This window comes from Acinonyx jubatus, chromosome B1, assembly GCF_027475565.1.
Source record: "Acinonyx jubatus isolate Ajub_Pintada_27869175 chromosome B1, VMU_Ajub_asm_v1.0, whole genome shotgun sequence".
Classification (NCBI taxonomy): domain Eukaryota; kingdom Metazoa; phylum Chordata; class Mammalia; order Carnivora; family Felidae; genus Acinonyx; species Acinonyx jubatus.
The window spans coordinates 50,421,989-50,449,365 of NC_069382.1; the positions used below are offsets into that span (position 1 = coordinate 50,421,989).

The window sequence follows — 27,377 nt, forward strand, 5'->3', positions numbered from 1 at the left end:
GGCACACTCATCCCCAGGGTTCCAGAAAATCTGAGTCAGTACTGGCTAAGTCTCCTAGCAACTGGATGCAGGGGGCATGGCACTCTTAACACCCCAGGGAGTAAAAAAAGTCTTCCAATTTCAGGTGAAGAGAAAACCCAACTTTTAAAAAGGAGTTTGCTCGGTGATGTAAGAGTGAGGTGTGTGTGTAAAGTGGCCCCTCAACAGTGCTTCTTCAGATAGACACCTTGGACATGACTCCTTGCCCAGGAGGCCCACAATGGGGGGCAGGGGGGTGCCAGCTGGAATGCCAGGCCAAAGGCTTACCAGCCCTTGGAGCTTGGAGGCTGTTTTCCCAACCTATAGGGACAGAGCCTGCCTGATGGGAAGGAGGATATGGCCATAAGGGCACTGTGCCTGCCTCCACTCTGAGGAGGGCCAGGAAGGCCCTAGGGGCTGATCACCATGGGATGCTACCTCTTATCAGTCAGCCTCAGGGCCCTGTGAGCCCTTTGGGCTTATATGCCAATGTGTGTAGGGAATGTGTGTGGTTGTGGGGGTGGGGGAAGGGGGCTGTTGCTTAAGGCAGGGAGGGGGCAGATTTCATCAATTTCCTAGACCCAACTCTATGGTGACTGGTGTGAGTAAGGAGGGGCCTGGGCCTTCCAGAATAGGGCTCCTTCCAGAATAGGGCTTCCCACAGAGGGGTGTCAGGGCACTGTTACAGAGTTCAGGCAAGAAGAGTCATGCAACTATGTGCACAGGTTAGCTTCTGACCTTCAGCCATGAGCTGATGGGCAGGCACCAGGCAAAACTTTCCTGGTGGGGCCTCCCTCCCCGCTCTGGGACATGTGCTTTCACTGGCTGCTCTACATCTCCCAACCAGCTGACACCAACCTGGGGATCTGTGAGCACTGCAAGGAATGGCTGCCTGGGTCAGGTGGTGAGAGAGGAATCCCTGGGCTCTGAACCTTCCCCTGAGAACAGTTTCCCCACAAATGCCCACCCCCCCAGCCAGGAACCTCCCTCACCCCAAGGGAGCAACGTTCCCATGTTCAGTGGCTCTCCACTTCATGCCGCACCTTTTCTTACTCCCTCCTTTAATGACACTTGCTTCTCCTACATCTGTTGATGACCTATAAGAATCTTTCTGGAAAGGCCAGACCAACTCTCAAGTGTGAAATGGGTTCTTTTGGCTAGTTCCCTGATCAGGTTTCCCTGCCTGACCTGCTAGAGTGCCCAAATTTTCACCAAGTAAGGCGTATTCTTTCTTTTAAAACATAGGCTCACCAAGCTTCTTTGTAGCCATTTACACTTTAGTATGAATTCCGTTATCAAATCAATACCTCTGGGGCAGTTAGTTGAGAGTGGACTCACAGGGAAGTCAACTTTTGTTTTAGAGTAGAGGAAGGAGGAACCATAATTCAGGACTTGAAGCCTGCTGAAGCTGCAATGACTAGCATGAGAACTCTGAGAGGAAGAAGCAGTGCTAGAAAGAACAGCGCATTCCCAGAAAGGGGAGGGAGAGCTGTCCAAAACTGAAAGCATGATTCTCCCCAGGCATACTCATATTTCTGGTCACTCTTCAGGACAATGCAGAGCCCTGTGAGGACCCCAGTGGTGATTTGCTCAGTGAGGATGGCATCTTGATTCCTCAGTCTCACTCTCCATCCCTCATATCATGCCCTGCAGAAACCAGAAGGTAGGGAGCACCTACGGAGACTGTTGAACTGGGAAGAGTTTGATGAAGTGAGAGACTCCCGCAGAAGCATTCTGCTGGATACCCTCTATGAAAGCATCATCTTTGCCGTGGGCAAAGGTTTCCCATGGGTGGAAGTGGCCAAGGTGGTCAAGTTCACGGAAGAGCTGCTCAAGGAAACCAAAGGTATGGGGCATCCAGAGCAGGGGTCAGCGAGGCTTGCAGGGGAATGCAGGGCACAGGACCCCCCTGCAGTCCACAGCCTCAGGAACCCTGTGAGGAGCTGGAAGTCCCTTTCTTTCTTTCTCTGACATTTAGCATCCTCCCATGCTCATAAACAAACTTCCTGTCTAGGCTTTCTGGAAATTGAAGCAAACTGAGTGTCCATGCTGCGTCTTTATTTTTATCTCCCTGGCTTAAAATTTCGCACAACTTCAAGCTGTTCACACAGCAGCCAGGATGTTTGTCTCTTGGTCAGTCAGTCATTTATGCTTAAATATGAATTTCCTTATCTGATCAGTACCTCTGAGGCAGCTAGCTGAGAGTAGGCTCCGAATGGAATCAGATTTTATTTTAGTGAAAAGAGGAGGGGCCAAGATTCATAATTTTTGTTTTGTTTTCACTTAACAGAAATCAAACGTGTCACTCTACTGGTTCACTGACCCCCCCCCCCCCCCGCCACTGCATTCCTGAAAGACCACAATTGTTCCAAGTATCAGGTTTTGGTCTACTGAATGTCTTGGGGGAATCCTTTACAGGCAGCAGCTTGCTGGCAGGGATGAGGGGGAAAGCAGTAAAGTGAGTTTGTAGAGGGAGCATCTCTCCCACCTCTGCCCTGTGCTGGGCTTCATGAGAAGAGGAAGAATATCTCTCCCTGTGACTCCCTGGCACAAGGGAATGTGATCACACCCATCCTCATCTTGGGCTGTGAGATGCAGATTCATTCCTTAAGCAAATATTTGGAGCAGCCCCTCTTTGGCCAACATCATAGTAATAGACAGGAATAATCAATAAGTACCACAACCAGTAGGTAGATGCTTGATGGGAAATGGGACATTTACATACTCCTTCCCCACAACATTCTTACTGATCACAAAGGGGAAAAGACTACTTCTATGTGAGTGAGCCTGACAGACACCTCCTTCATGAAACGATCCAAGTAGACATCATCAGTAAAGGGACACACTAAGAATCACGTTCTACCTGGTAGAATGCAAAAGAAGAACCCAGCATCCTTCTGTGATGGTTCTAGCAAAGACTCAGAACCTGATCTAATCACGAGAAAGCATTAAATTAGCGTCACTGAACAAAGTCCCTCTCCTGTGAGCTTCAAAAACATTAAGGTCCTGAGAGCCAAAGTAAGACAGAGGAGCTGGTTTAAACTGAAAGCCACCTAGGAGATGTGGCCACTAAACGTGACATGTGGCCTCAGTTTGGGTCCTTTTGCTATGAAGGGATATAAGGGACTACTGGAAAAACTTGGATGAGGTCTGGAGGTTAAACAGTAGTGGTGTGTCAAGGGAGATCTCCCGAACCATGGCTGTGGTTATGAATGCCCTATGTTAGGTAATTTACATGAAAACATTCTGAGATGATGGGGCATTTTGTGGGCCACTGATCGTTTAAGTACTTGGAAAAAATTTCTTTGTACTATTTTTTTCCAGTTTTACTGAGATACAATTGACATATAATATTGTATGAGTTTAAGGTGTATCGCATACTGATTTGATATACGTATATATTGCAAAGTGACTACCAAAGTAAGTTTAGTAAATATCCATCACCTCACATAGTTACAATTTTTTTGTGTGATGTAAATTTTTAAGATCCACTCTCTTACCAGCTTTTAAATATACAACATGATATCGTTAACTGTAATCACCATGCTGTGCATTAATTCCCTGGAACTTATTTCTCTTATGACCAGAAGTTTGTACTATTTGACCACCTTAATCCATTTTGCACCCCCCCCCCCACCTCTGGGAACCACCACCTGTCTGTCTCATTTCCATGAGTTTAGTTTTCTTTTTTTAATTCCACATGTGAGATCATATAGTGTCTGTCTTTATGCCTTTAAGGTTTATCCATGCTGTTGCAAAACGTAGGGTTTCCTTCGTTTTTATGGCCAAAAAATATCATATTTTCTTTATCCATTCATCTGTTGATGGACCATAGGTTGTGTACATGGCTTGACTTGGCTACTGTGAATAATGCTGGAGTGAACATGTAGGTACAGGTACCTCTTCAAGAGAGCAGTTTCATTTCCTTTGCATATATACCCAGAAGTGGAATTGTTGGATCGTATGTTGTAGTTCTATTTTTAATTTTTTGAAGAATCTCCATACTATTTCCACAGTGGCTACACCAGTTTACATTCCCACTAAACAGTGCATGAGGGGTCCCTCTTCTCCACATTCTCTCCAACACTTGTTATTTATTGTCTTTTTGATACTAGCTATTCTAACAAGTGTGAGGTGATATCTCATTGTGGTTTTGATTTTCATTTCCCTAATGATTAGTGATACTCAGCCTGTTTTCATGGATCTGTTGGGCATTTGAATATCTTCTCTGAGAAAATGTCTATTTAGATCCATTGCCCATTTTTATTAGATTATTGGAAGTCTTGCTATTGAATTGTTTGAGTTCCTTATATTAACACCTTATTAGAAATGTGCTTTGCAAATATGTTCTCATATTTCATAGTATACCTTTTAATTTTCTACAAAATTTCTTTTTCTGGGCAGAAGCCTTTTACTTTGATGTAGCTCTACTTGTTTATTTTTGCTTTTGTTGCTTGTGCTTTAGGTATTATTCCAAAAAATCATGGTCAAGACCTATGTCAAGGAGGTTTCCCCCTGTTTTCTTGTAGGAGTTTTATGGTTTCAGTTGTGCTGTTTTTTAGTAGACTATTTCTTAGAGGAAAATGAACAGAAGGTACAGAGATTTCCCACAGAAACCTTGTCTCCCCCACCCCCGCCCACCCAACACACACAGCCTCCCTCACTATCAACATCCCTCCAAGAGTGGTACATTTGTTACAACTCATGAATCTACATTGGCACATCATTATCACCCAAAGTTCCTAGTTTACATTAGGATTCATTCTTGGTTTTGTGCATTCTATGGGTTTTTTTGTTAATTTTTTTAAATGTTTGTTTATTTTTGAGACAGAGAGAGACAGAGCATGAACGGGGGAGGGTCAGAGAGAGGGAGACACAGAATTTGAAAAAGGCTCCAGGCTCTGAGCTGTCAGCACAGAGCCCGACGCGGGGCTTGAACTCATGGACCGCGAGATCGTGACCTGAGCTGAAGTCGGACGCTTAACCGACTGAGCCACCCAGGCGCCCCAACCAGTTCTTCTTTTATGGGCCATGTCTTTGTGTTGTATCTAAAAAGTAGTCACCAAACCCAAGGTCATCTAGGTTTTTTTATGTTATCTTCTAGAAGTTTAATAGTATTGCATTTTAGATTTAGATCTGTGATCCATTTTGAGTTAATTATTGTGAAGAGTATGAGGTCTGTATCTAGACTCCATTTGTTGGCATGTGGATGCCCCGTTGTTCCAGCACATTTGTTGAAAAGATTATCTTGGCTCCATTGTGTTGTCTTTGCTCCCCTGTCAAAGATCAGTTGCCTATATTTGTGTGGGTCTATTTCTGGACTCTCTTCTGCCTGCCCCATTGATCTCTTTGTTTTTTCTTTTGCCAATACCACACAGCCCTGATGATGAGCTCTTTTTGAAACTTTTCTGTGATTCTTTATTTTGAAAAATTTTAAGCATAATATTTTCTTTAACATGTGGCACATTTGAAATTCTCTGGACTTCTGACCAAGGTCTCCAACAGCTGCCAAGCAAATAGGACACATGATGCTTTGTCCCTTGTGCATCAGGTCCCCATCCCTTATGTGCCCCGAGCTCATCCACCAGTCCAGTCAGCAGTGCCTCAGTGTCCTTCCCTAAGCTCACCACTTTTCACCAGCTCCTTGTCTGCCACCCTTTCTAACCCACCTCCGTCTCTTGACCAGCCCACTGCTTTCAAATCTTATACCTCTGCAGCCTTTCACTGAACTGCGCAGTGATTTTTTTTTCAGGCACAAATAAAATCCCATCACTCCTCTGCTTCAAGCCATTTAGTGGCTGCCACTGAATTGCACATCTTATGTGCATGTGGATCATCCTCTTTTTATTTTTTATGCTGCCCATGTGCCCTGTTACTTCTCTCCTCCAAACCAGTGATCCCTGTCTGAAGGCTTGAACCAGACATGGCATTGCTCCTGGGCTGGCTTCAGAGATTCTTGGGAAACTTCATCTCCCACCAGCCACCCCCTAACCCCCACCCCTGGGGCCTTCCTGGAATCCCTCTGGGTCCCACTCCCTGCTGCTCACAGCAATACACAGGTACCAGAGTTCATCCCCTTCGGCTGAGCTCTGCAGTGGCTTGTGGCCAGAACAAACACTGACGAGCGGGAAGAATGTCTGCCCCAAGCAGGTGGGAACTCGGGCTCTTTCAAGTTTCCATCAGAGCCTTCCACAGGCTGAGCCCGTGAAAAACAGTCAATGACGATGCAGACCCATCTTCACACTGAGGAGATTAGAACACCCTGGAGCTTTCATCATATCTGGTTAGTGCATGCAGCCAATGCAACCTATATATGTCTTGTGGACTCCTAAAACCTTGCAGTTGGAAGGACACTCAATTCCCTCTACTGTAGGGAGACCCTCAACCAGCCAGCAAGGTTCTTCCAGCCTCTGCAGACACCCTGCAAGCAACAGGGTGCTCCCTCTTTCCAAGGCCACTCATGCCTTTGTAAAACCATACCAATTATTTGAAGGTCTTATTTATATCTAGCTACATCTGCCTTCTGCACCTTTTACTAGAATGTTCAAAGTCTGTCGCCTGGACCCAGAATGCAAGTCCTGCAGATATTTAATCTGCTTTATCTAATGTGACTATCAACTCCCAGTTGCTTTTATCACTTTTTTTTTTTTACTTCTTGTAATATTTATTTTATTTTTGAGAGAGACAGAGCACAAGTGAGGAAGGGACGGGGGTAGGGGTGGGCGGGGGACACAGGATCTGAAGCAGACTCTAGGCTCTAAGCTATCAGCACAGAGCCCGATGTGGGGCTTGAACTCATGAACCAGGAGATCATGACCTGGTCCAAAGTCAGTGCTTTACCAACTGAGCCACCCAGGCAGCCCAATTTTATCATTTTAATGTGACATCATTTCCACAGGCCCTTTCCTCCTACCTTCCCATCACTGCTCTCTTTCTTGCTGTCCTTCTCTGGGCATACTTGTGATTGTCAATATTGTTCTTAAAATGTCATCCAAATACAAATACAAAACAACCTCGGGGCACCTGGGTGGCTCAGTCGGTTGGGCAGCCGACTTCGGCTCAGGTCATGATCTCGTGGTCCGTGAGTTCGAGCCCCGCGTCGGGCTCTGTGCTGACAGCTCAGAGCCTGGAGCCTGTTTCGGATTCTGTGTCTCCCTCTCTCTGACCCTCCCCCGTTCATGCTCTGTCTCTCTCTGTCTCAAAAATAAATAAACGTTAAAAAAATTTTTTAAAAAACCTGAAAATTGGTCAGTGAAGTGGTCGGGGATTTTATTATCTCCTCTGTCCCGGTGATGATGCTCCCGTTTATATAGTACATAGGTGCACTTACTTTATCAACATCAAAGTCACACTGATTTATATTGGGCAGGCAATTCCACATGTGAATGATTTTTCCCATCCTGCCCTTGTGCAATGACAGTTTTGAGTGAACTTGAAGGACTTTACAATTATCTCCATGGATTCCATCTTGTCAGTGTTGGCCCATCTTTCTTTCTTCCTAACAACTTTTAAACCTTGGTCTTGGGCTCTCCACCTTACAAGTTCTTTCTCTTACCTTTAAATCAGCTCAAAATTTAAGAAACATGGTACAAACACTGAGTGGGAACAAGCACTTAGGTGGGCTCCTCATTCCTGAAATTTGACTCACTGAAGATAGAATCCATCAGGAGGTTCAGCACTCAAAGCAAACATTCCAGTCCTCATTCAGTCCCTTACTGGATGTGTGGTCCTCGTCAAGTCGCATCACCTTTGAGCCTCTGGTTACATATCTAGAAAGTGGAAAAAGAGAGCACCCACTTGCTAGGGTTGTTTTAAGGATTAAACGAGGTTACATACATAAAGCCCATAGCATGGCATTTGGTGCCGCGTAAGTACTCAGTGAGAGTCAGCTATTGTTCTTAGGAGGGGACCACAGGGACAAAGACCCAAGGCTTGAGAGAACAGGATGTGATTCAGAGATGGCATGATCAGATGTGGCTGCATGTACTTTATGCAGCATCCACGATGGATCAGCCTCCAGATGTACAAAAGCAGCATCAGCTCCTGTCAAGGGCAGCAGAGAAACCCAGCTGCCAGCACTACCTGGCAGACCCTGTGACCTGGGGAGTGGGCAGGACAATGGACTGAAAGCAAGAGGGCTGGCACTTCAGCCAGAGGCAGGCCCCAGAGGTAAAGTAAACTGGCAGGCTTGTCCGGGAAGTGGGGGCACAGAAAAAAGGCAGACAAGACTGTTCCCAGCTCGGCTCCCAGGTAACTGACTTATTGTGAGAGCTGACTCGAGAGCAACACCAGGCTGGCTGTGGGTTTGCAGGGAGTAGACAACGGTGTGCAGTGGAAGCACCCAGGGGTACAGAGCCACACTAGAACCAGGCCTCCTGAGCTAGGTCCTGTTCACCTTGGGCCCCTCATGGTGCCATTCAGGATGGTGGCTGTTGCACCTGAAGATTGTCAGGTTGGCCCAGATAGCATCTCCATGGCAGCCATGCCCACACTGCTTCCCGGAAATCCAGCCCAGGGACACTAGTGAGAGCATGAACAAGTTCATCAATACCCCCAAAACAGGGGATAGAATTTCATCTGAAGCCTCCTTACTCCCGGGGATTTTCTTCTTCAATCCGTAGTCAACCCCAGTATCAGGCTGGACTGGTCCTCAACATTGCTGGGGCCCTGCTTCAAGGCTTGGTTCTGCCATTTCCTCACTGTGTGACTTTGTGAGAGTCCCTTAACCTCTCTGTGCTTCAGATCACTCATCTGTAAAATGAGGACAAAAATGGCACCAACTTCATGGGATCTTTGCGAGGATTAGATGAGTCTATTTATGTAAATCACTTGGATCGGTGACTGCTACATAGGAAGCCCTGTGAATGTGCAGTGGGTTAACCACTAATATTATAATACCCATTCCTCGGGGGTTTTAGGCACTCCCATGGGTTCAGCTGTCCTTCCAGAAATGTAGGTCTTACACCTGCAGCAGGAGACAGCCATTCGGTCCTGTTCATTGAGGGTGCCTGGTTTGTTCCTCTTGACTTTGCTCCCAAAACCCCTGCCTTTGCTTACTTAGTTCTGTTCCCATTCTACCCAATTCCTAACCCAATCTTGATCTTCTCTTTCTCTCCTATCTGGTGTTATCTGAGCCACACTACCCAAGTTTGGACCATATTCTCTAAGGAGTTGGCCCACTTTGCTCCTTCAGGTGCCTACCAGCTCTGGGTAAACTCCTCTCCTAACCTTGGATCCAACCCCAGTAGGGGCCAAATGAATAAGTGTCCAGCTGAACAAAGAGGCACCTGACATCAGTCCCACTTGCTGGAGGGTGTTTCCCAATCCTTTCTCAACTTAACCTGCCCCTCCCCAGGCCCTGTCCACCCATGCTGTCCATTACCTCTGAGATGCCCCCTACATTGATCTCTGAGATCAGCCCAGGGCCTTCTCACACTCTCACACCCTATCCCATCCCCTCACCCTCCAGTTACCCAGACTTTGCCACCCAGAGCCATCCTTAGAACCTCCCACGTCAGGCCCACTCCCAGCCATGGCCACACCTTCCCAATGCCCTCAACACTTTATACCTGGATGTCTGCGGCTACATCTCTCTGGGCACCCACATGCCTGCAAGCACCCTCTTGCTTGTGGTGGCCACCTTGTTCATCCTTCTCAAACGCTGTTTATATCAAGGTGTCCTCCTTCGTACTCTATTCAGATCTAAACTCTTCCCCCAAAGAGCTATAGTTAGACAGCAAGGAAGGCTAGACCCTGGGGAGGCTGGATCTCCTGGAGAGGGGTCTATGCCCACTTCACTTTTCTCCCTCTATTAATACCCCCATACCAAACACAGTATATGGCACACAGTGGGTGCTAAATGAAGAAAATGAATGAATGAATGAATGAATGAATGAATGAATAGATATTTGATGCCCATGGAGATGATATGCCCTGTATGCAGAGAGGAAGTTAGGGTGCTTGACTCATCCAGGGTGACCTCATTGAGTTGCATGTCCAGGTGATATTAGAGGCTGCACAGTGGGGTGATTAGCACCAAACTCTGAAGTCAGAAGATCTGGGTTCAAATCCTACCTCTACCACTTACTAATGTGTTACTATACCTCTCTACACCTTCATTTCCTTGGCTCTAGAATGAGCGGCATAATAGTTCTAACTCATAGAGCAGTTGGGAGGATTAAACGAGACAGGGCCTACAAAATGTATAGCACAGTAACATGCACATAGTGAGTGCTCAACAAGTGTTAGCTCCTGTGTGCCCATCACACATGGAAGGGAGGTGAGATGAATAGAAGGTGCTGGAAGTCCAGGGCTAGAAGCTGCTACATGCTGCCCCTCGGAGAACTCGCTGTCTTTGCCATTTATTGTCTTCCCCTCACCTTGCAGGCAGGATTGCAGATGCATTCAAATCATGGGCCAACAGAATGGAGGTCCAGAGAACCTCAAACCTGGCCCCTAATGGAGACACCCAGCATCCATGACCTGCCCTTGGGCACATATGTGAGGAAGCGCCACTGCCCAACAGCATAGGGGAGAAGGCATCTGTTCACTGCCCTTGTTAGGGGACCGAGACAGCAAGGGGCAGGAAGAGCTGGTAAGACAGCAAGTCAGTTCCTCATAGGTCATGGGATACAGGATGCAGAAAGCAGGGTCCTACTGACCAGCCAACTTATGCGCAAGCTGATTTCCACAGTGGATTGTCACTCTTCTTGGAAGGGAGATTCTCCAGGGATTTATTTGTTTGTTTGTTTTTTGTTAATCTGGGGCTAAGGATGGTTGAGTTCTGTTTGCATACTAGATAACAAAGCTGGTGGACAGTATTTAAGGAGGGTCATGTTTGTACAACAATGATTCAGAGCTCTGACAGGCCAGCTGCCAGCTGGGCTTATTTTCTGGCCCAATCAGTCCTCAATACCAGGAGGGAAAGAGTGGCCCTTATTCAAAAGCATAAGCTGATTCTGTCCTGGCAAATGGCTCACCAGGATGTTCTGGTCTCAATTCCAAGCTAGAGGTGAGAGTCCTGTCAACTGCACCTCCTTTGCCAGCCTCCAGGAAGCCCTAGGCAGATCCCATCCTTCTGTCTCTGTAGGGCCTGGGAGGAAGTCACCAGGAACAACACAGAGGAACAGAAGACTGCCAACTCTGTCCTGGTGGGAAGAAATCGCAGGAAGTGGACAGATTTTGCACACCCTGTTGAGTGTCTGGAGAGTGGTGTTGGGACATGGGAACCCTGAGGTCTCCCACTTTGCATATAGGAGTGGCAGAGATTTAGGGTGCCCAGAAGGCCCTGCACATCCTATCTCTGACTCACATGTAGCAGCAGGTGAGGGGTTGGAGGGGAACAGCCTCTGTGGCATCTGTCATCAGCAGTGTCTGGCAGGCCCCGGTCTTCTCTCTGATACTTTACCTAGACTTCTGGGCTAGAAGTACCTCTTTCCTTCTGTCCTGGCCCTCATATCCTGAAGCCATGAGGAAGTGGGCCTTGGCCAGTTGGTAGAGGTATGAGGTGGCCAGGGAAGTGGGTCATAGCACTGTATCTGTAGTTCCATCCATGGCCACTCCTGATTCTCCAGAAAATGTCATCTGGGCAGCCATAGCATGGAAGGCAGCCACCCCACCTTCCCCCAGCAGCCTGGGGCTGGCAGGACGCATTACTTGCCTAAGCTCATCTGTGTGAGTTCTTCCTACCAGAATACTCATGGCCATGCCCAGGGTCTACTCCACCAGCCCCCAAGTACCGCATCCCATGTGGGAGAGCCTCCAGCAATTCAGGACCAGCCCAGAGAGAAAATGCACCTTCACTCTTCTTGGAAGGTAACTTCCTTGGGGCAGCCTGACTTCAATGCCTCTCCCACTAGACTCTAAGGAGGGGCATTTGGCAGCAACTTCCTTGCTGATGGAGAATGGAAGCTGCCACAGAGGCCACTGGTTGAAATCCTGAGAGAGCATTTTGTGGGGGCAAATGGACAACTGCCATTTCATAGATACCTCCCTGAGCGTATCAGTCTGTGAGGACCATCATGACAAAATACCACAGATGGGGCACTTGTAACAACAAACATTTTTGTTCTCACATTTCTGGAGGCTGGAAGTCCAAGATCAAGGTGTCAACAGGGTTGGTTTCTTTGAGGCCTCCCTCCTTGGCAGATGGCCATCTTCTCATTGTGTCCTCACATGGCCTTTCCTGTGTGGATGTATGTGTCCTAACCTCTTTTTGTAAAGATACCAGTCATAATGAATTAGGGCCACCCACATGACCTCGTTTAATCTTAATTATTTCTTTGAAGACCCTATTTCCAAGAGCAGTCCCATTAGGAGGCACGGAATGTTTGGATTTGAACATATGAATTGTGTGGGATGCTGTGCTAATTCAGCCCATAACGCTAAGTAAGGTCAAAGCTCTCCAGGTGAGACTGTGCCAGCTAGTAAGCCAGAAATCAAGACTATGCAATAGAAACCTTCCCCAAACTTCCCTGGAGGAGCATACATCCTGTAGAGGGAGCAACAGTGAGGACTTTATGATCCTGGCATTTTTGCATGTAGCATTTATAATCTTCACCATGATCTTGCATCATACCCATTATTTTAGTGATGAATTGAGGCCCAGAGAGGTTAAGTAACTTGCCCTAAGTCACACCCCCAGTAAATGGATTTGAACCCAGGTCTGTCTGACAGCAGAGCACATGCCCTGCCATGTGACCCTTCTATCTTGACTAAAGGGATCTGTACACAGAGCACATGAGGGTCTGAGAAGCATGAAGCCTGGGAAAGCACCCTGCGATGAGAAGAATGAGGCTGCCTGCATGCAGGAAGAGGGAGACACCTGGAAGAACCAGGTGTGGAACACCTGGGGGTAGGGTTCCTAAGTGGGTCACCTGGAGTTACAGCACGTACCTGGGATCCTGACCCTCAACAGGATGGCTCCAATGTGGTGGGTGGCACAGGCCCAGCTGCAAAGAGGAGCCATGCCCTTTGGGTAATGTGTTCTGGCCTGGATGTGCCACCTGTGTGTGGGTGGGTGGTTCTGGTGCCTTAAACCCAACCTCTGGCCCTTTGGAGTGACCTCATGCTCTACCTCTAACTTCCCATGTCCTTCTTCAGTCAGCTGGACATACTGGTCAGTCTCAGAGCCCCCAACATTAGAGGGGACACGGTACAGATACAATATAGTCTATTTTTAGTCTAAGTCCCTGAGACAGTGGGATTCCTTGGTCGTTTTCAACTCAGGGATGATGACAACAGGATGATGATGAAGATCAAAAGTCAGGACTCCTTTTACTAAACTTGAGACAGCTGCAGAGCTTGGCCACGAGGTACCCACAGTGCCCCAGATGTGGCTATGGAGGACCGTCAGCTCCATGGAAATAACCATAACATCTGAGAATCAAAAAGAAACCCAAGATCTCACCTTATCCAAGCCCCACTACCACCACCACAACAAACACATTATTCAAGAATCCTCTTACCAGCCAAATGCCTCCTAACTCCTCAAGCTAGACTGCTCTGCTAATAAAGCTTTTGCTTCTAGAATGTTCTGCTGCTGAGCTGAAACCTGTCTCTTTGAGACTTCCATCTGAAGACTTCTGTTCTGCCTTCTGAAACTTCCTCCCTGAATCAGCCTAATCCACTGCACTCAGTCAGCCATCCTCCAGCAAACACTTCCAGGGCACTGTGCTAGGGGGTGAAGAAGATGAGACATCCACTCAGCAGTCCCTATGTGCTGAGCTCTCCTCATGAATCATCTCCTTTAAAGTCCACAGCAACTGTAGGTGGATTTAGCAATGATGCAGCTGAGGTTCAGAGAGGTTAGGTAACTTGCAAATTATCACACAGTATAAGGGCAGAACTAGCATTAACCTTGAGACCTTCTGGCCCCAGATCTGTTCTTCCTGCCAAAGCTCTGTAGCATTAAGCGTGCCAACTTCTTAAACAGACTCTTAACTATAGAGAACAAACTAGTGGTTACCAGTGGGGAAGTGGGAAGGGGGATGGGTGAAATAGGTGATGGGGATTAAAGAGTGCATTTGTTGTGATGAGCACATGGTGGTGTATGGAAGTGTTGAATCACTATATTGTACTCCCAAAACTAATATAGTACTGTATGTTAACTAATTGGAATTAAAATTAAAACTTAAAAAAATAAAAAATAAAAACACTTCCTTTTCAATGAAAACAAAAACATTCCAGGGGCGCCTGGGTGGCTCAGTTGGTTAAGCATCTGACTTCAACTCATGTCATGATCTCACAGTCTGTGGGTTCGAGCCCCAGGTCAGGCTCTGTGCTGACAGCTCAGAGCCTGGAACCTGCTTCACATTCTGTGTCTCCCCCTCTTTTTCCCTCCCCCATTCACACTCTGTCTCTAACTCAAATATAAATAAACATTGAAAAATGTTTTAAAGTAAAAAAAATCATGCAAACTTCTTGAGGAATGGAAGTGAGGAACAGTGAGGGGTGCATTTACTAAACAGACAAGGTCAGGGGACCATTTTAAGCAATGAGAAGAGCTTCGGCCAAAGTTCATGACAATCTAAAATACATGGCCCTGTGTTTGCCCTTTTTGAGTCCCAGGACTTTGAATAGCAAGGAAATCTTTAAAAGATCAACATAATCTTTCCAGTCCTGCTGTTGGAGTAGATTTTTTTCTTTAAGGTGACTCTTGGTTTATCTTAAAAACAAAAACAAAATACCATGGGCAGGAAAATAGTAGGGAGACTCCTCAAAAAATTAGACATAGAACTGCCACATGACTTAGTAATTCCACTTCTTTGTATAAAGAACTGAAAACAGGGACTTGAACAGATATCTGCACACCTGTGCTCACAGAAGCATTGTTCACAATAGCCGAAAGGCAGAAGCAACCCATCTGTATGGGCTACTTGTCCATCAACAGATGAATGGACAAACAAAATGTGATCTATGCATAAAATGAAATATTTCTCAGCCTGGTGAAGGAAGGAAATTCTGACACGGATGAACCTTGAGGACATTACCCTAAATGAAATAAGCCAGCCACAAAAGACCAAGTACCTTATGATTCCACTTATGTGTGGGTATCTAGAGCAGTCAGGTTCATAGAGGCAGAGAGGGGTCTCAGTTTCCCATCTCTAATATGAAAGGACTAGACTAGCTCAATAGTTGCTCAAATATGCTCCTTGGTTCGAAAGACCATTTACCTCAAATAAATTTGAGAAATATTGCAGATGCTCAACCCCTTTGGGCCATTTGCTGAGCCCACTAGCATATTAAGGGCCTTGTTTCATATCTTTTGATCCAACATATCTTCAAGGTCTCTGGCTTTGAAGTACTGGTTTCTATGTAATACCTATTGCAAAACATCCTTTGGGAAACTGTGTCCGAAAGGAGTGGGGGCCCCTTCCAGTGTCCATCTCTAAGGGTCTACAAAGACAGCCCAAAGCTGCTTGGGACTAGATGGCTGTGCCAGGCAGCGGCTTGAATTCTGGCTTCCCCACTCCACCAGCTGTGTGTCCTTAATCAAATCCCTTGAGTCCTTGAGCCTCAGTTTCTCTCACGAGTAAAGTGCCTGTACCCCTGCCTCACAGAGCTAGGAGGGATTGGGTGGAACGAGATGACCCAGGGCATGTGGCACCCAGCGGGAGCTCTCTCAACAAGAGTCCTCCGCTGCCTCAAGGAAAGCACGTGAGCTGTCACTGTTATTGGCACCTTGGTGTAAATGAGTTTGGCAGAACCTTACCATGAGCAGAAAGATGGGCAGGGGGCAGCTTTCAGGATGCAGGATGGGGGTGGAGATGAAGGTTCTGTGCTTTCATCTGCTTTCCACCATCCCAGGTCGGCCCTGGTAGGTGCACAGAAAGGTAAGCAAGCCAGGCTGCAGCCTGACTTGTTCCTCCCCTTTGAGCCAAGGCGGGGGCAACCAAACTGGTTTGTCAGGGGGCACTGGTGGCACCTGGATCCTCCCCCTCACACCCACCCAGAAGGAACAATGCCTCTTCACCGTTCCCAACCCTTCCAGGACATGGCACATCTCCCTTGCTGTCATCCAGCCCCAGGCCCCGAACATGAGGGGCAGCGGGAGGCAGGCGCCCAGAGTGCTTGGTCCAAGCCCAGTGCCTTTTTACCCTGATTCTGGAGCATCTGGTATTGTCATCCCACCCCCTGCTCTTCCCCTCCTCATTGCTCTCCTCCTCTCCCATGCCTGCATCCCCGTGCAGGTGCTGGCCTCCAGGGGCTTGGGGACTGTCTTCAGGAAGTTCCCAGCAGCCAATGCAAATGAAAGCCACTCCCTGTTATTGAAGAACAACTTGCACGTACAGATCTGTCCCCCGGCAGCCAGAGGCTTCTCTCTGAGACTTAATCCTTGGCTTTCTGAGTCATCGGAACTTCTCAACCTGCGGCAAATAGAGAATGGTCTGAGGGCCAAGAAAGTGTGTCTCATGAGCCAGCTTGGGATGATCTTTGCTAAAAACCAGAGCTGGCCAAGGAGTCTTGGGGCTGGAAGTTAGAAACCAGCCCAGGGACTCCTTCCCCAGTGACCCTGGATGAGGTCCACTCTTGCATTTTATGACCTTGAGGCTAAGGCCATAGCTCATACCCATAATTGGGCACCTGCCAGGATGACAGGCAGCTGGGAGCACTTGCCAACATTTGCTGAGGTCACTCAGCACAACTGGGCCCTCAGACTTCTTGATTCAAACCTGGCCTCTATGCATGGCTGCCCAGGGGCTGAATAGAGAAAACCATGGCCTTGACAAATGAGGCAGTTGTGGCCACCCACATCTGGAGGATGCAGGTGATCCCAGCCCCGTCCACTCACAAGCCAGGCTGGAGGAGGGACGGCATTTTCCAGTATGTTTGTTCGGCTCCGCAGAGCCCAGAGAAGAGGCAACGATTCACCTCACAAATTTCACACAGTCGTCTCCACACCAACCTGGAGTCCAGCTTTGATTATCAGAAACCAACCCTGATCCCCCAGTCTCTGAGATTCCTTTACTGATTATTTTTGCCATCACACACCACCACCATCCCTTTTAAATGCCTATCTGAGCTCTCCCTTCTCGGCTTAAGACCTCTGAGTGGCTCTGCAGCTCTTGGCCAAGGTTCTTAATTTTCCTTGCAGAAATCTGATTATTCTTTCTATGCACACACCCCACCCCCAGGGGAAAAAAAAGTGCATGTGAAATTCTGGATACAATTTCAGAAGATGCCAGTTGGTCCTGAAGCCCAACATTGGGGTCCATGAATCCTCTTTAAAGAGCCTGGTTTCTGTTTTGAAGTCCAGCTCTTCCATGTGACATATACGAGTTTGCCCTTTTCAAACTGATGATGCCAAGCCCTTCTGTCCCCCTGGGGGAGTCCCCCAGACTCCAGCTTTTCTTCCCAGAAACTCTGAACCATGTGGATCAAGCACATGCCCACACTGTACCCTATTTGCTTCCAGCCTTTATTCTGCAGGCTCTCCACCTGGAGGGCCCTTCCCTACCATCTTCTGCCAAACTCCCCATTCTTCCTTTGGGCTCCAATGTCCTCTCTGTGGGAAACCTTCCCTGGCTCCTTGTCCCCCCACATCCTGCGTCAGGATGCCTTCCCCATGAGAGCACCTACCCCATCTCCTTGTACTTTCACTTTTTCCTCTCTGCACCTCGGTGCCCAGTTTTATCCTAAACATGGGTACTTGCTTGCATGCTGCTTTTAGAGGAATCTTCAACTCTTGTTATGTTGTTATGTAATGTATTTGAGCACCTTAAAAACAACAACAACAGAGACTTGTACGTTCTGTGTCATTTTTAACCAACCCTCTCCAAAAGCGAAAGAGAAAAGAACAAAATGCCCACGGGATCCCAGCAGCACAAAGTTCACATCTGTGCAGGAAGGGACCTGGCAACCATGTGACAGGTGAGAGGGTCCTGAGACAGGTGTCTTGTGTAAAGGTCACTCAGCAGAACAGAGCATCTGGGGGCTTTGGTTTCATCCTTTTGCCAGTTGGGCATTTCATAACTCCATGGCCCCCATGTGTCAACATCTGAGTTCTTTCGGCTCAATCTGGCTCATAACTGAGGAGCAACACTTCCCAAGCCAATCCCACCCTGGAATCAGCACTTCCTTCTTTTGAGATATGGGGTGCTCTGTATTTTTAGAAAGATCCAGGTGATTGTGGAACACAGGGCTTCCACTGGCCCTGGGCCCCTCCCCACTATTCAGTAATGAAAGGGTCTTCAGGATCAGCCACCTAGCCAGATATTTCCCAGCGCAAGAGAGAAGTCAAGGAATGCCTAGGTCGCTGTCCTGGTGGCTGCAGAGTATCTGTGACACAAGTGAGAAGCAAAGCAGAAAATGGGGAGAATGCATTTCACACCCTACCATGCAAAAGCAGCATCTCTTTTCTTGCCATTATTGCCTCCCCTAGAAGTTGTTTTATTTGTTTCCTGAATTTTTGTGTGTGTGAAATACCCCCTTCTTGCTTTACTGAGGTATAGCTGACAAATAAAAACATTGAAAAATAGGGGCATCTGAGTGGCTCAGTCAGTTGAGCATCCAACTCTTGATTTCAGCTCAGGTCATGATCTCATGTTTCATGGGCTCGAGCCCCACATCAGGATCTGCTCCATGCTCGGTGTGGAGCCTGCTTGGGATTCTGTCTCTCCCTCTGCCTCTCCACTCCTTCCTCTCTCTCTCTCTCCCCCTCTCTGTCAAAATAAATAAACATTTTTTAATATTGAAAAATATTTAATGTGTACAAACATAATGTTTTGATATACATTGTGAAATGATTACTACAATCAGGCTAATTAACATAATCATCACCTGACATAGTTACCACTTTTATTTGTAGTGAAAACATTTAAGATCTACTCTCTTAGCTAATTTCAAATATGCAAAACAGTATTGCTAGCTCTAAGCACTATCTAAGTAGATCCCCAGAACTTATTCATCCTGCATAACTGGAACTCTATATACCTTGATCAACATCTCCCCATTTCTCCCTCCCCCAGCCCTTGGCAACCATCATTCTACTCTATGCTTCTATGAGTTCCACTTTTTTTAGATTTCACATATAAGTGGGATGATGCAGTATTTGTCTCTCTGTGTGTTGCTTATTTCAATTAGCACAATGTCCTCCAAGCCCATCCATGTCGTTGCAAATGACAGGATTTACTTCTTTTTTCAATTTATTTAAATTCTAGTTAGTTAACATATAGTGCAATATTGATTTCAGGAGTAGAATTTAGTGATTTATCACTTATGTACAACACCCAGTGCTCATCCCAACAAGTGCCCTCCTTTTTTAAGGCTGAATAATATTCTAGATAGATGATAGATATAGATGATAGATAGATAGATAGATAGATAGATAGATAGATAGATATTCTCTCTACATATCCTATATATAGAGAGATTATATAGATCATAGAATAGAATTCTATGTATATTCTATATCTATATATCTCACAATGTCTTTATTCATCCATCAGCACACTTAGGTTGTTTCCATATCTTTGCTGCTGTAAATAATGCTGCCTTGAATATGGGAGAACAGACTCCTCTTAAAGATCTTTAATTCATTTCTTTGGGGTATATATTGAGAAGTGGAATTGCTGGATCATACTGAGGAAGCATTCTAGACATTTTTCCCTAATGACCTACTCCTTAATGACCTACTATCTAGTTTTAATATCATAAATGTTTTATATATCTGATTTTGTGTTGTATGTATGTCTGCTTTATACACATATAAAGCTTACTCTTTGTATGTAATGCAGGGTTAAAGATGACTAAAGAAAATTTTTAAGTTAAATTCAAAATTAAAAAGCTATCAACATCTAATTTAATGTTACAACTGTAACTTCTAAGTAATTTTAATATAATTTATTCACTTATGTAAATTGTAATTGTCAAATTACACATGCAAAGAAGCAATTTATGTAGATGCATAACGATAATAGCAATGCAATCAAATCTTAAAATGTCATTCAAAACTGCCATTTATTTGACAAAAAATTTACAAAATTAATTTTTTAAACTATTTTCAGTAAACTTAACTTTCAACTTTTCCTTCATACATTAAATATTTGGAGGATGGGCTTGGGGTAGGGTGGTCTGGGAGGTGTCTGTGAGAAGGTGGCATCCTGGGAGTGAAGAATACGTCGTCAGCCAGGAATGGAATCTGAGCCTAAGGCCTGGCACAAGGGAATACAGGGTATGGTGGAAAAATAAGGGAAGGCCAGTGTGCCAGGCAGAAGCAGAAGGAGAAGAGGAAAGGAGGGTTTTATGCAGAGGAAGACCAAGATCTGACTCCTGTTGCGAAAGGGTCATTGTTTTAACATCACTCTTAGGCTGAAGACCAAATTCCTCCCATAGGGTCTTAGGAGGTCCTGCACCACTGGGCTGCTGTCCACCACCCAACCTTTTCTAGAACCAGGGAATCTCTCACCAGCTGCCTTCTAGCCTGCCAGCCCCTCACCCCCAGTCTTTTGGTTTCTCAAATGGGCCATGCTTTCTCCAACTGCAGGCACATGATGTTGCCCTTGCCTGATTCATTCTCTCCTACCTCTCTTTGCCCAGTAACTCCTCTGACACTGTTCATCTCAGATTCTTCATCACCCTCTCAGAGAACTGCTCTTTGACTTCCCTAACAAAGTCACTTCTCCCTATTCCGTGCCCGTCCAGACTGCAGAACCCTGAACAGAGTTATACTCTGTGTGTTTTCTCCCTAGCCCTTCCCTGCCTCCCTGGAACCTGGAACAGGTCTTAACACATGAAAAGTCCCTAATACTTGTTGGATGTATAAATGAATAACTCTGTCACTGCACTTAATATCAGAATTTGCTCATTTACTCACTTGCTACCCATTGGCTCCAACTGTGCACAAAGCCTTGTGCTGGGGACTGAGCATAAAAAGGGGAATGTCATCTTTTTGTCACCTCTTCTACAAACTGGAATCTCTCTGAGGGAGGGCAGGGGTCATGTCAGAGGTGAATGTGCCACCTGTATCATATTCTATTGGTGGTCCCACCACCTTTTTATGTAAGCGTCTGGGAGTTATGCAGGTCGCTACCACACTCCACATAGGACCATCAGTCCTGCCACTCAAATCTGCCCACACCTGCTGACCTGGCATTCTCAGGCCACAACAATCCCATCTGGACTGGACAATGCAACGCACCAACACCACATGACCATCAATGTTATTTAGCTCAAGGCAAGCATGGCCATGTGTACAATCTTCCTACAATGCTAGGCAGACTCTGCACTTCCTACAATGCAATACTTCTGAATGCAGCATTCAAGGCCCTCCCATCTGTCTTCTGCCTACCTTTCCACACAACACTTGCCATTTTCTGCTTCCATTTTTATATGCCAAAAATAACAAACCCAGGCATGTTCCCCACCCATGCCATACAGCTTCTTGCCCCAATGCTTTCACCCAGACTGTACCCAGAAAGTGCCTCCCTCACCATCTTTACTGGCTCAGTCCTCCCACTAAGCCTCTGAGATGTAGCTCATGCATTATCTCCTCCAGGGGAATCCCTATCCTCAACTGAACCTTCCTCTCCACCTGTTTCTGTTTCTTTTTACACACATATCATAACATTTACTTGTTTGTCTTTCCTGTGAGCACTTTAGAAACAAAGAATGTGTCTTATTTGTCACAGTATTGCCATAGTATTGACTTAGCATAGTTCCTAGTAAGTAATAGGCACTCAGTAACAATTGACAAATTAATCTTGAGTGGATGGATGGGTGGGTGGATAGGAGGCTGAATGGGAGGGTGGATGGGCAGATGGATGGGACATGGATGGGTGAATGGGTGAATAGATGGATGGATGAATGGATAAATGGGTGGATGGGTGGGTGAATGAGTGGATGGATGGGTGGATGAATGGGTGGATAGATGGGTGGATGATGGATGGAAGAGTGGATACATGCATGCAATGCATGGAGGGTGAATGGATGCATGCATGCATTCATGGATAGATGCATGGATGGGTGAATTGATAGGTGGATGAATAGATGGAGAAATGGAAAGAAAGAAAGATATATGTGGCCAGGAGAGACTTTTCTCACAGGGCAGAAACAAACTCTTCTTTCCCTACACTGTTTATTGATCACTACCTTGTAGCAGGCTCTGTATCAGGCACTTAGACAAGTCATCCCATTTGATACTCATAAAAATCCTATCAACTAAATATTATTATCCCTCATTTTACATCTGTGGGAATGAAGGCCCAATGTCACAACTAAAATGGGACAGAACTGTCTCAGGCCTCCAAATCTAGTGCCCTCCCTCTACACCATCCTGAAACAGAAGCACTCTCTTGGACCTCTGAGCTTGATGATTTGCCTTGAAAGAAGGGGAAAACACAGCCTACCAACCTCCTGTTCTGCACATTGGAGAGGCCTTTCTTCATCCCTTGCCCGGAAGACTGAAGTCTAAATCCAAGTGACACTCCCAAGTACATTCTAAATGAGGCTAAAAGTGGAGTAGTGCTCCATCTACTAATGTTTTTCTAAGACAGTGATAACTTACCATCTCAGCACTCCAGGAAGATTTGAGGTAAATATTCCCATACAGAACCAAGAGTGAGAAGCCAAAATGAACATACAATGTTCATTGTGGGGGTGGGGTGTGGAGGACTTTACAAGCAACTACAAGGGCAAGACTGAGACAACTCCTCCTAAAGGAGAAAGGAGCCCTCTGGCTAGGAAGGTAAGAGACTTCACTAAGGCCCTACGGGAGCCTCACATAGGAGAAACGAGGAGGGGGATCTACAGACAGGTTGGGCCTCCACTCCAGGAGGAAAGCCAGGTTCCCTGCATGCAATACTTAATCTCTCCCTTCAGTAGATAAAACTGAATTCCCCAAATCATGTGACTTGGTGGTCAGCTGGCCCAAGCTCCTATTCTACAGAGGTAGACACTGAGTCAGGAAGCAAGAGACACTTGACTGAATTTACAGTGCACTTCAGGGATGGCATCTGTGTGAGGACCCAGGTCTCCTTACGCTAAGGCATGTTCTTTCTCTGTTCCTTGTTTCTTGCTCCTCTCTCTGCCCAAAGTCTGTTCATCAAGGCATACCCATCATTTAGTCATGACCCTTTACTGAACCTCCCCCTGTGTTAAGACCCAAACACATGCTGGGAAGAGTCCTTCCTCCTTCATTACACTACCCTGAGATTTTGATAAAGTTGTGAGCAAAAGGAGTGTATGGGAGGGGGTGAGAGAAGATGGTTTGTTCAGGAGCATTGCCCATGGTGTAACCCCAGAACTGATCTTTGTTTGCATGATAGAAGCAATATTTGCCTAAATCTGTGACACACATCTCCAAGATAACAGTTGCCTGGACATCTGTCTCTCCAGCCATCTCATAGTCTACTCTTATCAGAATCCCTTTTTTTATACCCTCATTTCCTTTCCAAAGGGTTTCAAGTGGAAACAACATAAAGAACAGCTGAAGTAAACCTTCAAAATAAGAGTTAAAGGTCAAAATATTGGTAAGGGGTGAGATAATCATATTAAAAAATGAGATAAAGGTAAGTTACTACTTAAATTTGGCTTTGAACTTCCTAGAAGCCAAGGTAAAAGGAGAAATGTGATATGCTCCATAGCCTTTTTTAAAGATTTTTTAAAATATTAATTCATTTTTGAGAGACAGAGCATGAGCAGAGGAGGGGAGGAGAAAGGGGGGAACAGAGGATCTGAAGCAGGCCCTGTGTAGACAGCAGTGAGCCTGATGAGGGGCTTGAACCCATGAACCATGAGATCATGATCTGAGTTGAAGTCAGACTCTCAACCAACTAAGCCACCCAGGTGCCTCTACTCCATAATTTTTAAGAACTGATAAATGGTAATATAGAATAACTAGTAGGACATGGGCTCTGGGGTCATAGGTGTCATGGAAGGGTGGGTGGGTAGGGGGATGAATGGGAGGATGGATGGGCAGACAGATAAGAAATGGAGGGGTGCATGGATGGGTGGATGGGTGGATGGGTGCCTAGGTTCAGAACCTATGTTGATCACCTATCAATGCAGCTTTACCTCAGTTCACATTCAATGCTCAGCCCCTCTGTGCCCACAGGCTGCTCCATCACTGAGGCGGTGACGATCCTAGGGAACAAACTCAGAGATTACCAGGGGCAGTTCAATACCACCCACCTGCTGGCCCTCTGTGACTACTTCCACAACACCTTCATCCGCCACTACAAACTCTACCAGTATGTCCTGGGCCAGGACCAGGAAGTCAACCTGACTGTCAACCACCTGGAAGTATGTGCACCGCCCCAGCCCCTCCCGCTGGCCAAGGGCATGGACAAGGACATCTGGCAGCTTGAGCAGCAGATGGCGGAGCTCCGTATGGCTGAGGTCCAGAAACGCACCAATGTACTGCTCCTGAAGGAGGCGCTGCACGTGGAGCAGGAGCACAAGCTACAGAAAACGTTCTCTGAGGTGTCTGAGCAGCCCAGCCGGGTTCTAAAGAGGGAGGTAAGGCTGGACCCATGAAGTGGGAGGATGCTCACCTACCATATACAAATGCACATTCCTACCAAGAGCACATCAAAGCTGGAGTCAGACTCACAGACAGGACTCCATGGTCTGCACACATGGGACGGGGCAGAAGGGGACAGTCACTGAGCTTTGGCCACAGGCTTTGCATGCATGTTTCACAAAACATCTCTGTGAGGTATAATTCTTGTCCCCATGTTAGTAATGAGACAACTGAGGCTCAGAAAATTTAATCCACTTGCCCAAGGTCACCAAGCTAGCAAGTAGAATTGTTTACATTTGGACTGAGGCCTGGTGGATCCCAATGTCTAATGAAGAGCCCAGGATCTGAACCACCACAGATGGTCTCAGTGCCCTTCATCTACTTGCAGAGCTGGCATCCATTGAGGCCTGGGGGTGGGGGAAGATGATGAAGGAAGGTCCACTGGGGACAGCCCAATGTGGGTGATATGCTGAGGTAGGCAAAAGGGTGGGGCTAGTGGTCCAGGGAGAACCTAGAAGAGTCTGGCATGGATAGAAGAAATTGGGCTGCCCTCTTGACCAGTCTTAAGGCCACAGAGGCTCGAGGAGCCAGAGTCTCAATGACCAGCTCTTTACTAAATGGTGACTATCTTGGCCCCAGGGCAATCAACTTCTTAAGGGCCTGGAAGAGTCCAAATTTATTTTTTCACTAAACATAGGCACTAATATCATCATTGTTGCATTATCTTTGAACACAGAGACAAGTATTGCATACGTGTACACATGAGGGCGTATGTTGGTATATGCTGGGGTGGGGGTGGAGAGTCACAGGGCCTGTGTGTTTCAAAGTCAGCTAAAGAGTGAACAGCCCTGTGAATTATAACATGGGGAAAATCTCTAAAAAGCAATTAACACAATAGAATAAATGATACTCTTCTAAGGTTAAGTCAAGTCTCCCAGAGAAATAGCACATTGGGCTGCCAGGTAATCTTAGTGCAGTAAGATGTCCAGCAAAGAAAGACCCAACAGAACCTAGACAACAGGGACTCCTGGGTGGCTCAGGCAGTTGAGTGTCCATCTGACTCTTGATTTCAGCTTGGATCATGATCTCAGGGTCATGGGATCGAGCCCTGCGTATGGCTCTGTGCTGAGCATGTAGCCTGCTTAAGATTCTCTCTCTCTGCCACTCTCTCTCTCTCTCTCTCTCCCTCCCTCCCTCCCTCTGCCATTCCCTTGCTTGTGCTTTCTATCAAAAAATATTTTTAAAGAAAAAAAGAACTTAAGCAATAACCTGTCTCCTCTGGGGGACCTTGCTCTAGAACATGTGGACAAGGCGATGGATGGGAGGTGTTGCCTTCCCTCCCACTCCTGCTGTCCTTCCCTGCCCCTCCCAGGTCCTCTTCCAGCCCCCATTACTTTGCTACTGGTCCCTGCCTGGTGGAGCTCGTGGACTAGAGTCCCTTCCACTGTGTGCCCCTGATTGTGTGCCAGAGGTGGGGACACTGAACACTATAGGATAAACACAGTACATCCTCTTGGAGCACAGTCTTCCCCAAGGACTTAGGGGAAGAACATTATTCTTATATAAAACAACCAAGGAGATATTCTGGGGCAAATATAAGATTTTACACTAGGTTTTAGTTAAAATAAGAGATCTCAAAGAAATGTCTTCTAGGCATCAGCTACTCTAAGTATGTCCCCTGACACCCTCAAGACAAGCACAAACTCTCCTCTGCTGTTTGGTTCCTCAAACAAGAAATTTGGAGACACACAGTTACATGGTCCATGTCTCCAGGATTCCATGGTGCCATAATACTGACTGAGATGACAGACAGGGTCTCATTTTAACATGGCAGATGGTGACTGAGTTTCCATTCTTTCCATGGCTGGCTGGCTGGAGGACATTTCCACTCTCTGAGCAACTTGCACTGTCCCTTCTGACAGTGCTGCTACTAGGCTGCTACTAGAACTTTGAGATGTAAAAATGAGATGAGGGCAGGAGGGGAAGGAAGGGGGATGATATCCAAATGGAAAGTTCATTGACCAGAAGATAGGAGAAGATGGGACTAGCCTATGGGCCCAGAACAATGTTAGTAGTCAATGACACAGTCCAACAGGGTTGTTGCCACAGTAGGCTTGATGGGAGAAGGAAAGAAACAGTCATTGGAATCCAAAAGGAGAGCTGTAGGAGAGGGCTGTGGGTTAGGAGGCTGTAGGCAGAGGGTTAGAGTCATGGCCAATCTACAGTGGATCCTGAAGGAGGTGAGAGACTTCATTCTCTTCCCAGGCTCAGATCTCCTGCCAGTACCTCCCATTGGCTGAACTCAACTTAAAACCATAGGTCAAGGTAGCTGGTTGAGGCAGCCCTTATAAGTTAGCCTCTCAGAGCACAGAGTAGGGGTGAGAAGGGTTACCAAGAGATCTGGTGGGGGAAATGTAAGGTTTAGAACACAGAAAAAGGAGTGGATGTGTTCAGAATTGGATATCTGCAGATAGCCTCAGTCTCCCCAGAGTTCTGATCACCAGCCATGTTCTATTTCTTCCAGGAGTTAGAAAAGCTCATTGATGAGGTCATTCACATTCAGACTGAATGCCTGAAGGAGCTGCTGCAATATGAGATACAGATAACTTTTGATATTTTGGACCTGAAACTTCAGAAGACTTTGAACCTCAATGCTCCTATCCCTTCCCCCCTCTCTATCACTGGCCAGCCAGACCAAGATGAATCTATTAAGTTCTACAAAACAAACAAAGGAAAGAAAGCAAAAGCAAAGAAGAAGTAGAGAGCTCCTGGTGTCCACTGACTAAAGACTATGATTGAGGAAAAGCCATTGACAATTATGAAAGTATTATGTGATGTGCTCAGCACCCAGTAGATCAGAGCTTTCTAGTGATTAAAATAAATAAAATGGCAGTCATCA

At 46.4% G+C, this 27,377-nt stretch overlaps 1 protein-coding gene across 5 annotated transcripts; it reads left to right on the forward strand.

Annotated features, from left to right (window-relative positions):
* The first annotated feature begins 23 nt into the window (after positions 1 to 23).
* CB1H8orf74 (chromosome B1 C8orf74 homolog) lies at positions 24 to 27,377 on the forward strand. Of its 5 annotated transcripts, none has more exons than XM_053216684.1 (5): positions 50 to 124; positions 1,569 to 1,864; positions 11,108 to 11,229; positions 24,071 to 24,474; positions 27,003 to 27,377. In XM_053216684.1, the coding sequence occupies exons 2-5, from the start codon at positions 1,806 to 1,808 to the stop codon at positions 27,237 to 27,239; spliced, it is 822 nt and encodes a 273-aa protein (XP_053072659.1). In that variant the 5' UTR covers positions 50 to 124; positions 1,569 to 1,805; the 3' UTR covers positions 27,240 to 27,377. The 5 variants fall into 5 exon arrangements, with proteins under 5 accessions (XP_053072657.1, XP_053072659.1, XP_053072658.1 ...); XM_053216683.1 differs by having other exon boundaries at positions 52 to 179; positions 1,672 to 1,864; XM_053216685.1 differs by having other exon boundaries at positions 67 to 179.

Coding starts and splice junctions, on each gene's coding strand:
- CB1H8orf74 (XM_053216682.1), top strand. CDS start 77: ATGGCACTCTTAACACCCCAGGGAGTAAAAAAAGTCTTCCAATTTCAG. Junction 1,865..24,070: donor GCTGCTCAAGGAAACCAAAG/GTATGGGGCATC, acceptor CTGTGCCCACAG/GCTGCTCCATCACTGAGGCG. Junction 24,475..27,002: donor GCCGGGTTCTAAAGAGGGAG/GTAAGGCTGGAC, acceptor TATTTCTTCCAG/GAGTTAGAAAAGCTCATTGA.